The 15,491-nt window shown below is 33.3% G+C and overlaps 1 protein-coding gene across 1 annotated transcript; it reads left to right on the top strand.

The window, feature by feature from the left end:
• Positions 1–3,866: 3,866 nt before the first annotated feature.
• Positions 3,867–8,290, top strand: LOC147391999 (uncharacterized). The gene is made up of 9 exons (XM_086417362.1): positions 3,867–4,034; positions 4,457–4,604; positions 4,767–4,843; positions 5,116–5,187; positions 6,878–6,925; positions 7,002–7,129; positions 7,234–7,393; positions 7,491–7,692; positions 8,019–8,290. The coding sequence occupies exons 1-9, from the start codon at positions 3,888–3,890 to the stop codon at positions 8,063–8,065; spliced, it is 1,029 nt and encodes a 342-aa protein (XP_086273488.1). The 5' UTR covers positions 3,867–3,887; the 3' UTR covers positions 8,066–8,290.
• Positions 8,291–15,491: the final 7,201 nt, after the last annotated feature.

Here is a 15,491-nt window from a genome sequence, read left to right on the forward strand (position 1 = left end):
GGTGGATTGATCTTATTATTAAGCAAGCAATAATAATAAATTTGTGTCTCCCTCCTTTCAATAAATTCTTCTTCTTCTTCTTGATCTAAGAACCCTAACACTCTTTCAACCTAACTTCACACTTTTTTGTTCTATTATCCATTAACCTTGTTAGCAATAAGGTTTTATGTAGCCACATTTAGAGAGGGAAAGAGCTTCCTTTGTGTAAACAAGCAATTTAAACATAATAAAATTGTTATTTTATTAAGAGTTTACTTCTTATATAAAAAAAGAGTGTTAAAATAACTTACTAAGGGTATGTTTGGTAACACTTCTGAAGTCTAGAGTCTGAAGTCTGAAGTTTGTTTTCTGAAATCTGGAATCTAGAATCTGGAATCTGAAATCTTATTCTAGAAAAGTTGTTTGTTTATCATTTTAAAAATCTTTTGGTTACAAATAGAATTTTAAAACATAATGACTATTTTGATAATAATACCCTTTTGCAATTCTAATAAATTATTAACTGAAAAACATGATATGTTATGCATAATGAAACCATCCACACATTTAATCTCGATTTCTAACACATCAAACACCTTAAAAGTATTGTTTTCAATTTGAATTCATTCTTGAAAAATTATATTCTAATAAGATAATACTCAAACAATAAATAATCATTCATTTTCTAGTTGAAAAATATAGGGTTTTAGGGTTCATATAAAAATATAGGGTTTTCAAATACAAATCGAGAGAAAGGGGAGAGACTTTGACAACACAGTTGTAGAGGAAGGAGAGGGAGAAAAGAAATGAGTTAGAAAAATAAAAAATAAAGATTTTAAGGTTCGTATAAAGACATGATAAGTGATAGAAATTAGGATTTTGAGGAAGGTATTTTAAGAATAAAAAAAATAAATTCAGATTTCAGAAGTTTCGTCCAGTATCTCTTCATAACTAGTTCAAAACTTCTGAATTTTGATTTTAGAGTTTGAAATTTGAACCAAAACAAACGGAAATAAAGCTTCTAAAATCTGAATTTTAAAGGTGGACCACCTCCATTCAGACTTCAGAAGTGTTACTAAATTTCTACTAAAATACCTTTTTTTTTTTTTACTTTGCCGGTCACATGTACCAACCACCTTGCACGTGACAATAGTTAATATAACCACTTTTATGCTAAGGGGTATATAGAGATTCGAAGGTGTGACTTGGGAGTACACTTAGTCGTCCTTACCATCTCATCTAGTCCCTAATGGTCTATTATACCTAATATATCAATAATTATTAATTTCCTACTATGAAATCCTCTTTGTTTAGGAATACCAATAAAAATAAAAAGCCTAAACCTAGATAGAAATAGAAGTGTAATGGGGCCACTATAAGACCTACCATGTTTTTATAGTGGAAAAGTAACTTCAATTGGAGCATATTCATCATTAATATCCTTAAAACTGTTCATTTCATCTGATATATTCCTTCTGGAAAATATATTTACATCTTCGAACATCAATTGTCGAGTGAGGTCATAAGGCAGAGCCAAACGACATACAGGCCTATGGCTGTGTCTATAAGAACAAAGACTGATGCTCAAACAGTGAAACACGAGTTTTACGAAGCGTTAAGCAATATACCTTTAGGGAGTTTGGAAGGTTGTAACTCCATAATAACACAATCCCTTGTTACATCAAACTTTTATTTCATCTGTTGAAATGTGTTGTGTGGGTGCTGTAATCATCTTCAGTAGATTTTTTAATTTGATTTATGACCAGTCCTAGTATTGGTCGATTTGCACGTTGATGTCAAGATAGTTTCTCTGTTTTGCATCGAGCCAACCACATTGCCTCTTGTAGCGTTGAAGACTGAGACATCAACACCTCATGCTCTATCTCGTCTTGAAGCCCTTGAACAATGATCCCATCAAGACTCTATTTGTCCAACCATCAAATCTATTGGAAAGATGTTTGAACCCCTCTTGATAAATTTGTATGGATTTAGAACCTTGTGGTAGTTTTGCTAATATGCCAAAAAGATTCTCATAGTCAATTGATCCAAAACAAATTAACATGGCCTCCGTCATTCTTCCTTATGTGAGATCTGGGTTTGTATGATTATATCATCGAAACCAAATTGAAGATACTCCCTTCATGTGGAACGAGACAATAAAGCCTTTTCATTTTCAACTTTTCCATAAAATCACTCTACTTTGTATATGAATTCTAAGTGATTCCCTTGAATCAAATTGTGGAAAATCTCTTTGAGCAAACCTTGGCTAAATCTTTCCATCGTTTTACCCATCTGAATTCACCATGCTAGATTCCTCAATTCCTGTTCAGCCTCATTGTTGATGGGAGGAAATTACAGGTTGAGATGCTCCTGAGTTTGTTTAATCAAATTGAATCTTAGTTTGTTTACTCTATGGTCTCCTCCAATTTCTCAATTAGATTTGCATTTTTAATTTCTTCAGAAGGTCCAAGACTAATCTAACTCACATTTAGAAAGGGAAAGGACTTCCTTTTGTACTAACACATGATTGAAACAAACAATCTTATTTTATTAATGAGTCTACTCCTTATATAAATAAAGAGTCCTACAACAACTAACAATTCTAAACCTACTAAAATACGTAGTAAATCAATACTTAATTCCCTATGATGGAATCCTCTATATTTAGGAATATGTATAGATATAGAAAGCCTAAATCTATAGAAATAAAATTATATATATAACAGTCACCAATCCCATGGAGTATCCCTCAAAGTTGTAGCCAAACGTATTGAATGAAATCAGTAGTAAAATAATGATGAAGTATATAATCTTTGTTTATTTATTTATCAACTTTTTGAGTAACGATGAAAAAGAAGTAAGAGTGACGTCGTAACTATTAAACCACAGTCAATTTAGTAGACGACCCACCAGTTGACCTAGTCAATAGGATCTCTTGGACATCTCTTTGGAATATTTTGTTCTTATATGTAACTTCTGTAAATAGAAAGTCAATCTTCGAAACTTCTGTATTTATCACCAAAGGAGGAAATATTCACTTTGTACGTATCCTCTAAATGAGGAGACGATTTTGAGATTTTTGGGTGTCCAATAATATTTATGGAGTGTAAGAATTTTTTTATAAATGGAATGCAATTTGTACTAGACTACCAGATGATCTGCTAACAGTTGGTCATCCCTAACATTATGGAAGTTAAAAAGGTGACAAAAGAGGAGCCACATTGCAAACCTAATATTTCAAAGAATAATGATTTTCTAATGCCTCACTCTGACACATGTCTGCTGATGTGGCATGTGCTAGAATCATAGATTCTTTCCCTCATATACACAACTACAAATATATTAGGGGGATGTATAGTTGTGTATCCCGAGAGAAAAAATCTTTGATTCTAGCCTATGCTACATCAAGGGGCATATGGGGGCATGTGTCAAAAGGGGGTGTAAAAAAATCATGACTCTATTTCAAATGGAACAAATAATGATGATGATGGGTAGAATCTTATAGAGAGTGATATGCATCATATTTAAGATGCATGGGATTGTATTATTGTCATTTTATCTCATCACAAATGGAAGGTTGTGATACGGTTGATCCTTCTGACAAGCAAGAGCCCTACCTAAAGCGAGGTATCCACTACTGTTTGCTTGTTGAAGAATACCTTACAGAATACATTCAAATATTTGTAATTTCTTATGCCGATCAACACTTGGTCGGTCATACTCATGGTTGTATGAGCCCCTTGTTTCCTCTCCTCATTTTGGTAGTCTGAGAAGGTAGGGCTCTATGGCCGTGAGCAGACCTCTATCTAAAGAGCGAGTTCAAGTTTTCTTTAGTTTAGTAGAGTAGACAAGTGTGTTTGCTTCCTCTTTCCTTGTGTGATTGAGGATTCTCTTTTCTCTGGTTGCAGATGCTACTTGCACTCATGGATGAAGCTTACACTGGTTCAACCATAGCGGATAGGGAGGGTGACTCGGAAGCTGAAGATAATGATACTATTGATGTTGCTAATTCTCTATTTCTCGATCTTCTCAAGGATGAGAATGACGGGCTTGCTGTATGGTTCTTTCCATGTCCATATACACATTTTTGTCTTATTACAAAAACAGATATATTTGGGTATGACAATTTATAAGAATAATTAATACAAACATATTGTCATGGAATCTATTGCAAAGACAGTGTCTCTCATCAATATGGAGTTTGCTATGCAACCACAACAAATGTGTTTTAGTTTTTAATGAATTTGAACAAACAGCTGAAATGTTCTCTTTCAACATTTTCTTTTCTTTTCACATTTATTTTTCCTATTTTGTCTACTATGTTTGGTTCTTTCAAATAGGGTTCATGTCCGTTTCAGGCTTCCATATGGTTATACTTAGATGTTTGATTTGCAGAGATTCTTTTCCTGTTATTATGACTTATGAGTAGCTGAATATTGCATTTAAATTTTTATAATATTTTTATCACTTATTTCAGGAACGCCACTGGACTTCTCCTGGGGTTGCTGCAGCATTACAAGCTGCAATTAACACCCCTCAGTCCGAGAGGCTAAGACAAGCACTTCGTATGGCACCTCGGATTCTTGACATGTATTTTTCCATAGCATTGCGGGATGTTAATAATTGTATGTAGCTTTTCTTTTTCAATTCTTATATATACATCAAAATCTTTATTTTTCACTCTTCTACCTCAGCAGACTAAATTTTTTTTTTATTTAAAAGAAGGTTCTATTCAATTTCATCTAAATCTGTTAAAATTCTGAAATTCAAGTCAATGTTTATTTCAGCACTAATTTGCGCGTTAATTCCACTACTTATGTCAAGAAATGCCACGTTATTTCCAGACAGGATTTTTGCTTATGAGGTGCGTGAATACTATTATCAGAATTCAAGGTTTAAACAAATATTCCATATAAATTCTGGTCCTTACCTAGCTACCTGGAGGTGAATTTGGACACTTCCATAGTTGAGCATTGAGGAATTACTAAGACATGACAAAGATATTTTTTTTTTCACATTCTTTTTCTTCCCCCTATTAAATCTTGCAGTGTGTTGTTGGAATTCTTATTGTTACTTAAGGCTATAGTGCTTCCTGAAGACAAACTAGTATTTCTAAAATTTAGTGTGTATTTGCAGATGCGAAGGAGGCTTTTAGAATTCATGCTAGCCGCATTTCAACGATCTCCAGATTTTATTGCACTGTTGAAGGTATTTCCTTAGCAAACTCTAGCTTACCAGTTCGTTAATTTGTTTTGTTCATTAGTTCATTAACCTCGTAGCACTGATTTCTCAATAACTTACTACTGATGGTCATAATATTGTAAAGCTGGAAATTTCGTTCCCTTTGGTAGGCTGAGGGTCTAAGATATGATTATGACAGGTAAAAAGGGGTTAACTAAGCTACTTTCTGGATGTTTATTTCATTTCTTAATATGTTCATTTTGTGAAATATTGTTAGATAATTTGTAGGTTCTACATAGTCATGGTAGTTTTGAACATTAGGTTTTAGGAATTGTTTTACTGTATGAGGGCAAAGCGGTCTTCTAATTAGCAGTGAAAATAAGATGAATTGATTCAAGCTTTTCCTGGCTTAGGTCGAGTAATGCACTGATCCCAAAGTTTGGGAGCCCACTATAATGCACACGACACATCTGAGATTGAGCCTGTTGAGCACCATATTCTCAGCTTGGGCTTGTTTATTTTGTGAACCTAGCTTGAGACTCAAGCCCAGTTGGTGGCAAATTGAGCCTGAATTGTAGACAGAACATGCTCTGTTGGTTTGCGTCCCTGCTATTACCACCATTGCCGATTGTCTCTCTCGGTTCTTTTATTTAATCAGGTGTTGCTTTTGGTCTTTCTAACATGCCCTTAGAATGTTGAAGAAAGTCTAACCTTTGGTGTTTCCTGAGAAAAATCACAGGGAGATAAATATATAGAGGCAATTTCCATCATTAAGAACTTATCTTGTGCTGGTCGAGTTGTTTTCTTTGTAACATGGTTCCCACTTGGTCACTCCAACTTTTCAAAGGATAGCATGCTATATGCTAAAGGGCATTTTTAAGAATCAGTTTTGGGCCTTTGGCCCATATAGATTGGGACGAGTAATTTTGGATGATGCTTTCTAAAGTGCAACCATGCAAGTTCGATGAAAACTTATTATTTGTTACATGATCTCGAAAGATTTCCATTGCTTTGTCGTGGATCAAACATAGTGCAGTTATAGTGCAGGTCAGAGTCCAAAATCAATGGGTTGAAAATCCTCTATGGCTGACATTCTGGCTAAAGAAAGGGGCAATTTATCTTCATAGATCTTATTTGTTGAGTAGAAGCAAATTTATTCTCACATTTTTGTTGTTGGTAGTAATTTAGCGAAACCTCTCAAGTTTTCATACACTCTAATCAACAAAATCATTAATTTTGGTTATGTAACACACTTATCTTATAATTTTGTTTCCTGTCCCAAGTAACTGACATTATTAATTCTGTTTCATACTACATCAGAGTGTGAACTGTTGTGTATATGACATCTTATTAACTAGAATCACAAATTTGCCACTTTAATGTCTTGCTATAATTCTCGATGAAATACCAGACTGCATTGGCTTTTGGTCTTCATAATACCACTGTTTTTCGTATTCCCTTTCGGATAAACTGGGATCACACCTTGACCTGAAGGTTGACTGAGAGAGCACCATTATCATCCTATAGAGTTAATGCTTAAATCTGCTGCCACTATATTTTCATTATTGTTGTTACTAGAATCCGTTTGTCAGTTATATTTCTAACTTTGACCCAATTTTAATTTGTCAAAGGTACTTGTGCTAGATTTTCCTCTTATGAACTCTGGCCGTACTTTGAATAAATATTACAGTAATAATCTACGTAAAATCTTTTGCAGAAGCCTATCATTGACAGACTTGGCGAAGCTTATGACAGCCCTGCCAAGGTAAGACGACTCTCGCAATCAGGTTGTTGTCTGTATACTACATTTTTTGCCACAAATAATATATTTTCTTGTACAGATAGAATTGGCATTACAGTTATGTTGGGCTATTGGGGAGCATGGAGGTGGAGGTGGATCCCACAAAGATGCAGCTCGGGAGCTTTTTGAAAGCTTAGAATTGCTTTTATATGAGAATCTCTTATCTAGGTTGGTGTAACTGTTGCCCATGTTATTGGCACCTTTAGAATTTTTCTTGGTTATATCGATTATATGACATGCTTTGATGTTTTCTTTTTTATTTATTTGGGAAGTCGTCTGGGTCTAAGCCAGGAGTCAATTCTTGGCTCTGATGGTGCAGCTTTTAGAAAATCATCCCAAGCTAGGCTTCTATGTTTTGTCGTGACAGCTATTGCAAAGCTTGCAACATATCATCGTGAGTTACTACCAAGGGCACGTGTATCTTTAGCTAAGGTTTGTGCATCACTTAAGGTCAACAAGGTTCAAAATTTCTGAAAACTTGTCCATTCGTGTATAAATTATACTTAGTTAAATTATATTGGTTCTTCAGGTAGCTCGAGCCCGAAATGCAGACATGAGAGTCTGGAGGCGGGCTCGTGATTATTTGGGATTAATGAATGAACCAGCAATATGTATGTCTGTTTTGGGACCTTCAAGTGGCCACAAGCAGAGTCCAGGCACTGTCAACTGGAGTAAGGGTGGCACTGAGATGATTGCTCACATTCCATTTTACATTCTAAGTGAACAAGAAGGTATGCTTCATGTAGCGTGGAGTCATGATTGTCTGGAATTTTAAAAGCTAGGTTTTGATTTACTTCAAGAGCTAGTTTTTGGTTCAAAATTCTCAGATGAGCATAACGCTCATTTTCATCAAGTGGTGATAATATTGAAATTATTTACTTGTTTCTCATTTTGAAGAATATTATGTAAGTTGAAAAATTATTGCATCCCAGTACATGAAATGGAAAATGTTCTCGTGCTCTATACAAGTGAATATGGAATTTATGGATTTTGGATTAACTCTTATGTTTTGATTATTTTATATGGTGTCTGTCTCTAAATTGTGCCCTTATTGCAGGTCCACCCTTCCATGATTTTTCATTCTCAGATATCATTCCACGCTAAGAAAGACGTGCCATTTGACAGATAAGAGGCATGTCCCAATTTTTCTAGTTAAGAGCACGATCAGCATTTTGGATATATCGATTTATTTTATTGATAAAAAAGAAAGTCTTTTTTGTGCTCAACAAAAGTTGTGTATCTCTTCTGTATAAACTTGGGTTCGATCAAATTTCTCATGAAAATCTCAGAAATGGATATGTATTATAAACAAAGTGAGTTTATATTTTTAAATTTCATTGCAAATCACCTAGGCGAGAAGATTTATTTTGATGATGGATTCAGAAAAAAAGAATTTTCTTGTTTGGACGCCCAAGTGGGACCGACATGATGAATGGGCAGATCATGGATTGCTAATCCGATGGTTGAAGTTCGGGTTTTCAAACTATTGACGACGTACCCATATTGATGGATCTGCTTGAACAAAGGGAGTTTGTTTTGATTTACTCATGAAAACATTTACCATGTCTTTATTACATGAAAAACATAAATTAGCAGTACATAATGACCTGATCGATCAATACTATCCTTTCAAGAACAGTCAGATCAGAAGGTGCCAACGGTGTTTGTTTGGAGGATCTAGTTTTGAAGGTGGGGTTAATTGTGGTAGACTAATTTGTTAGGATTAATTAATTAATTAATTTTTTTTTTGGGTTGGGGTGGAGATTATTAGTCCTGGGAGAAGATCATTTTTTTTGGCCAAGATGGAAAATCATTGCTTCAGGGAAGATTATTTCTGATTAAAATGCATAATCACAGTACTTGCAAATTATATTTTTCTTCTCGATTTTTCCTTGCAATTATAACGATTATTGGTATAATAAATTAATCCTTTCTTATTGATTTCTTTGACGGGTCTCATCCTGCTCATAATCTCAACATTGTAAGGATATTGAAAATGAAGGAGTTAAAAAAAAAAAAAAAAAAAAAAAAAAGAAGGCAAGAGGATAAAGATGAGTGTGTTTTGAGTCATGTTTCATTGGTCTCTCATAGACGATCATGTTAAAAGGGGATGTGTCATCACCCTTATACAAAATTTTGAACTACGCAAAATTTCAGAATGAAGTTGTAGCTGTGACAATGGTAAAGTTGACCTCTTGATTGAACTCCAACTATCTCACCCTTCTGCATACTCCTATTAAAGCCATAACTCTTGAACCCACAACATCATTACTTGGGCCAATCCCTCATGGGTTTCCTCCTATATTCAACGACTTTTCCTTATAGAGGAAGTGGATTGATGTGCCAAGGATTTTCTTTTTCAATCGTGATGGATAATTCAAAACGGAGCATTGTTGAAAATAAACCCCAACTACTCATTTTAGAGGTACGTATATTCCTTCCACTGATAATCGTGCAGACACACTTAGGGATGATATTGTTGTCTAAATTTTTTTGACTTGAGGACGAGTCGTTTCAAAGGGGAAGGGGATGTTAGGATCCTTATATAATTCAATTTAGTATTATTTTAGAGAGTTTCTATTTTAAGTTTATGAGGAGTTTAGTATAAGTCTAATTAGGTTGTCAAATTAAATTATGATTATTCTATTTTAGATTTATAGCCAAAGTGGCAAGTAATCATCTATGCATAGGTGGATTGATCTTATTATTAAGCAAGCAATAATAATAAATTTGTGTCTTCCTCCTTTCAATAAATTATTATTCTTCTTCTTGGTCTAAGAATCCTAACTTCACACTTTTCTGTTCTATTATCCATTAACCTTGTCAGCGATAAGGTTTTATGTAACCGCATTTAGAGAGGGAAATAGCTTCCTTTGTGTAAACACGCAATTGAAACATAATAAAATTGTTATTTTATTAAGAGTTTATTTCTTATATAAAAAAAAGTGTTAAAACAACTTATTAAGGGTATGTTTGGTAATATTTCTGAAGTCTGAAGTTTGTTTTTTGAAATCTGAAATCGTATTCTGAAAAAATTGTTTGTTTATCATTTTAAAAATCTTTTGGTTAAAAATAGAATTTTAAAACATAATGGCTATTTTGATAATAATACACTTTTGTAATTCTAATAAATTATTAACTAAAAAACATAATATGTTATGCATAATGAAACCATCCACACATTTTATCTCGATTTCTAATACATCAAACACCTCAAAAGTATTGTTTTCAATTTGAATTCATACTTGAAAAATTATATTCCAACAAGATAATACTCAAACAATAAATAATCATTTATTTTCTAGTTGAAAAATATAGGGGTTTAGGGTTCATATAAAAATATAGGGTTTTCAAATACAAATCGAGAAAAAGGGGAGAGACTTTGACAACACAGTTGTAGAGGAAGGAGAGGTAGAAAAGAAATGAATTAGAAAAATAAAAAAAATAAGGGTTTTAAGGTTCGTATAAAGAAAGGATAAATAATAAAAATTAGGATTTTGAGGAGGGTATTTTAAGAATAAAAAAAAATTTAGATTTCAGAAGTTTCATCTAGCATCTCTCCATCACTAGTTCAAAACTTCTGGATTTTGGTTCTAGAATGTGAAATCTGAACTAAAACAAATGGAAATAAAGCTTCTAAAATCTGAATTTTAAAGGTAGACCACCTCCATTCAGACTTCAGAAGTATTATCAAACATACACTAATTCGATTTCTACTAAAATACCTTTTTTTTTACTTTGCCGGCCACATGTACCAACCACCTTGCACGTGACAATAGTTAATATAACCACTTTTATGCTAAGGGGTATATAGAGATTCGAAGGTGTGACTTGGGAGCACACCTAGTTGCCCTTACCATCTCATCTAGTCCCTAATGGTCTATTAAAATACCTAATATATCAATAATTATTAATTTCCTACTATGAAATCCTCTTTATTTAGGAATACCAATAAAAATAAAAAGCCTAAACCTAGATAGAAATAGAAGTGTAACGGGGCCACTCTAAGACCTACCATGTTTTTATAGTGGAAAAGTGACTTCAATTGGAGCATATTCATCATTAATATCCTTAAAACTGTTCATTTCATCTGATATATTCCTTCTGGAAAATATATTTACATCTTCGAACATCAATTGTCGAGTGAGGTCATAAGGCCGAGCCAAACGACATACAGGCCTATGGCTGTGTCTATAAGAACAAAGACTGATGCTCAAACAGTGAAACACGAGTTTTACGAAGCGTTAAGCAGTATACCTTTAGGGAGTTTGGAAGGTTGTAACTCCATAATAACACAATCCCTTGTTACATCAAACTTTTATTTCATCTGTTGAAATGTGTAATCATCTGCAGTAGATTTTTTAATTTGATTTATGACCAGTCCTAGTATTGGTCGATTTGCACATTGATGTCAAGATAGTTTCTCTGTTTGCATCGAGCCAACCACATTGCCTCTTGTAGCGTTGAAGACTGAGACATCAACACCTCATGCTCTATCTCGTCTTGAAGCCCTTGAACAATGATCCCATCAAGACTCTATTTGTCCAACCATCAAATCTATTGGAAAGACCCCTCTCGATAAATTTGTATGGATTTAGAACCTTGTGGTAGTTTTGCTAATATGCCAAAAAGATTCTCATAGTCAATTGATCCAAAACAAATTAACATGGCCTCCGTCATTCTTCCTTATGTGAGATCTGGGTTTGTATGATTATATCATCGAAACCAAATTGAAGATACTCCCTTCATGTGGAATGAGACAATAAAAGCCTTTTCATTTTCAACTTTTCCATAAAATCACTCTACTTTGAATATGAATTCTAAGTGATTCCCTTGAATCAAATTGTGGAAAATCTCTTCGAGCAAACCTTGGCTAAATCTTTCCATCGTTTACCCATCTGAATTCACCATGCTAGATTCCTCAATTCCTGTTCAGCTTCATTGTTGATGGGATGAAATTACAGGTTGAGATACTCCTGAGTTTGCTTAATCAAATCGAATCTTAGTTTGTTTACTCTATGGTCTCCTCCAATTTCTAAATTAGATTTGCATTTTTAATTTCTTCAGATGGTCCAAGACTAATCTAACTCACATTTAGAAAGGGAAAGGACCTCCTTTTGAATTAACACATGATTGAAACAAACAATCTTATTTTATTAATGAGTCTACTCCTTGTATAAATAAAGAGTCCTACAACAACTAACAATTCTAAACCTACTAAAATACGTAGTAAATCAATATTTAATTCCCTATGATGGACTCCTCTATATTTAGGAATATGTATAGATATAGAAAGCCTAAATCTATAGAAATAAAATTATATATATAACAGTCACCAATCCCATGGAGTATCCCTCAAAGTTGTAGCCAAACGTATTGAATGAAATCAGTAGTAAAATAATGATGAAGTATATATAATCTTTATTTATTTATCAACTTTTTGAGTAACGATGAAAAAGAAGTAAGAGTGACGTCATAACTATTAAACCACAGTGAATTTAGTATACGACCCACCAGTTGACCTAGTCAATAGGATCTCTTGGACATCTCTTTGGAATATTTTGTTCTTATATGTAACTTCTGTAAATAGAAAGTCAATCTTCAAAAAGAGGAAACTTCTGTTTTTATCGTCGAAGGAGGAAATATTCACTTTGTACGTATCCTCTAAATGAGGAGACGATTTTGAGATTTTTGGGTGTCCAATAATACTTATGGAGTGTAAGAATTTTTTTATAAATGGAATGCAATTTGTACTAGACTACCAGATGATCTGCTAACAGTTGGTCATCCCTAACATTATGGAAGTTAAAAAGGTGACAAAAGAGGAGCCACATTGCAAACCTAATATTTCAAAGAATAATGATTTTCTAACGCCTCACTCTGACACATGTCTGCTGATGTGGCATGTGCTAGAATCATAGATTCTTTCCCTCAAATACACAACTACAAATATATTAGGGGGATATATAGTTATGTATCCCGAGAGAAAAAATCTATGATTCTAGTCTATGCCACATCAAGGGGCATATGGGGGCATGTGTCAAAGGGGATGTAAAAAAATCATGACTCTATTTCAAATGGAACAAATAATAATGATGATGGGTAGAATCTTATAGAGAGTGATATGCATCATATTTAAGATGCATGGGATTGTATTATTGTCATTTTATCTCATCACAAATGGAAGGTTGTGATACGGTTGATCTTTTTGATAGGCAAGAGCCCTACCTAAAGTGAGGTATCCACTACTGTTTGCTTGTTGAAGAATACCTTACAGAATACAATCAAATATTTGTAATTTCTTATGCCGATCAACACTTGGTCGGTCATACTCATGGTTGTATGAGCCTCTTGTTTCCTCACCTCCTTCTGGTAGTTTGAGGAGGTAAGGTTCTATGGCCGTGAGCAGACCTCTATCTAAAGAGTGAGTTCAAGTTTTCTTTAGTTTAGTAGAGTAGACAAGTGTGTTTGCTTCCTCTTTCTTTGGTTGAACTTTACTTTTCTAATTCGGTACAACAATTCCATTTCGATATAACGAGGAGTTTATTAAGGTCAGTTCAAGAAGGAGTTACTTTGGTCAGTGCTACCAGGAGAACAAGCAAGCTACCTTGTTTGCATTCTAGAAACGGTAGTTTCCGCGCCCTTCTTGCCTACAGAAATGGATGTGAATGATAGTGACAGCTCTTAAAATTCTATTTAGTCTTCTTGACATATTTAACAATATCAATTAGGATATTTTGAATTGAATTTTTTTGACAATTAGAATAGTTATGTTAGGATACTTAATTTCTATGTCTTGGTTAATGTAATATCTATAAATATCTTTTTAGGGTTTATGTAATAATCACCCAAGAATCATCAATTATGTTTCTACTACATGGTATCAAATCCTAAGCTCTATTGATAGTACAATCTTGGTGCAATATTCTCTAACAAAGGTGCCATCGCCTACATTGGACCTATATCCTTTTTTTCTTCCTTCTCTTTTACAACTACTTTATTTATTTATTTATTATTATTATTATTATTTTTTGATAAAAATCACACCTTTTATTTCTTTGCAAACCTCTCTAATTCACTTATTCAATTCTCAAGATCTCTATTTTCTTTTTTATCTTAAACCCCTCTAACAAGAGTTCTTTTGTAAGTCACATGATCCTTTTAATGCTCTTATGTACTGGGAGAATGTTGACAAGTCTAATCTAGTGAACCACTAGTTTTGACTGTCTAAAAAATGAGTTGGATGCGACAATGAAGGACGTTATTGTCAAACAATGATAACCAATAAACAAGATTGGATTTTTGGCCATCAATGAACATGTCACTTCATGAGATTAAGACCAACCTTTTAATGCAACCAATTTTCCATTCTTTCTTGAAAGGACGATGCGATTGTGAGAGAGTAGTAGAGAATAACATGCATATATATTATTTGAATGTATGAAATATGTTGTATCATTGTTAATGTATTTCGTCACAAATGGAAGTGGAATCTTTAACAAAAAGGTCTGGTTATTAAAATCTAAACTACCTCAAATTATCAATTTGTTGGTCACCTTTTAAATAGGAATTTCATATCATTTGAATCTTGAGTAAATGAATGGTTTAATTACCTTTTGATTTTAAGCTAAAACATTAGATAAACATACTAAGGATCAGGTTCCGGTGATTCATGGAGAATAATTCGTGGGAAAACACATCTTCCCAACCGCGTATGCAGGCATGAAATCCAACAGTCAGGATTTACATGTATCCCAATAAAACACACACCTCAGAAATACTTGACTAATTGATTTCATGTTTTCATGTATTCTTCCCGAGTCACCTCAGCCTGACCCATAAACTAATGTTACTTGATTGTGAAAAGTCTACAGCTTGTTTATAGAAGAAAAAAAAAAAAAGAAGAAGAAAGAAAGAAGAAACAAATCATTTTCTCATAAGATTAGAAGGACACCCTCAAGGTTTATATAGAGAATAAGCTGAAGAAGTTTTAGCATAGTAAGTTCTAACTAATTTAACACAACCTAATCTAACAATAATTCTAAGTTCATAATTAAGTATATGGTATGACAAATTTATGTACACTATATTACAATGTATTTTATCTCTAAAACTTCATTACCCTTTCTTATTTGAACCTGGGCATGAATTATAAGATTTAAAGTTCAGCCATTTTATCCTACTTTTTTCAATGATAACACCTTAAACATGTTTCCTTTGTCCAAGATCGAGATGACTCATCCAATATTTTGAAAATCTTGGTTGAGATTATGAAAGCCTGGCTGAGTCAACTAAATTTGGTATCAATTTTTATATATTTTTTTTATAAAAATAACTAATATTTGAAAATTCGACTGTTTGTTATCTATATAAAATCTATATAACATAAGATTTTTGTGATTGAGCATCTACTAATCCACCTTATAATAAAAAAGTAACAATTATTTAAATATAATACACATTAAAAAATTAAAAGGTTTAAAGGGTTAGACTAATAATAGACGTACGACTTGAATGTGTCAACTTGGGT

This window comes from Akebia trifoliata, chromosome 11, assembly GCF_017979445.1.
Source record: "Akebia trifoliata isolate Shusen 1 chromosome 11, ASM1797944v1, whole genome shotgun sequence".
NCBI classification, from domain to species: domain Eukaryota; kingdom Viridiplantae; phylum Streptophyta; class Magnoliopsida; order Ranunculales; family Lardizabalaceae; genus Akebia; species Akebia trifoliata.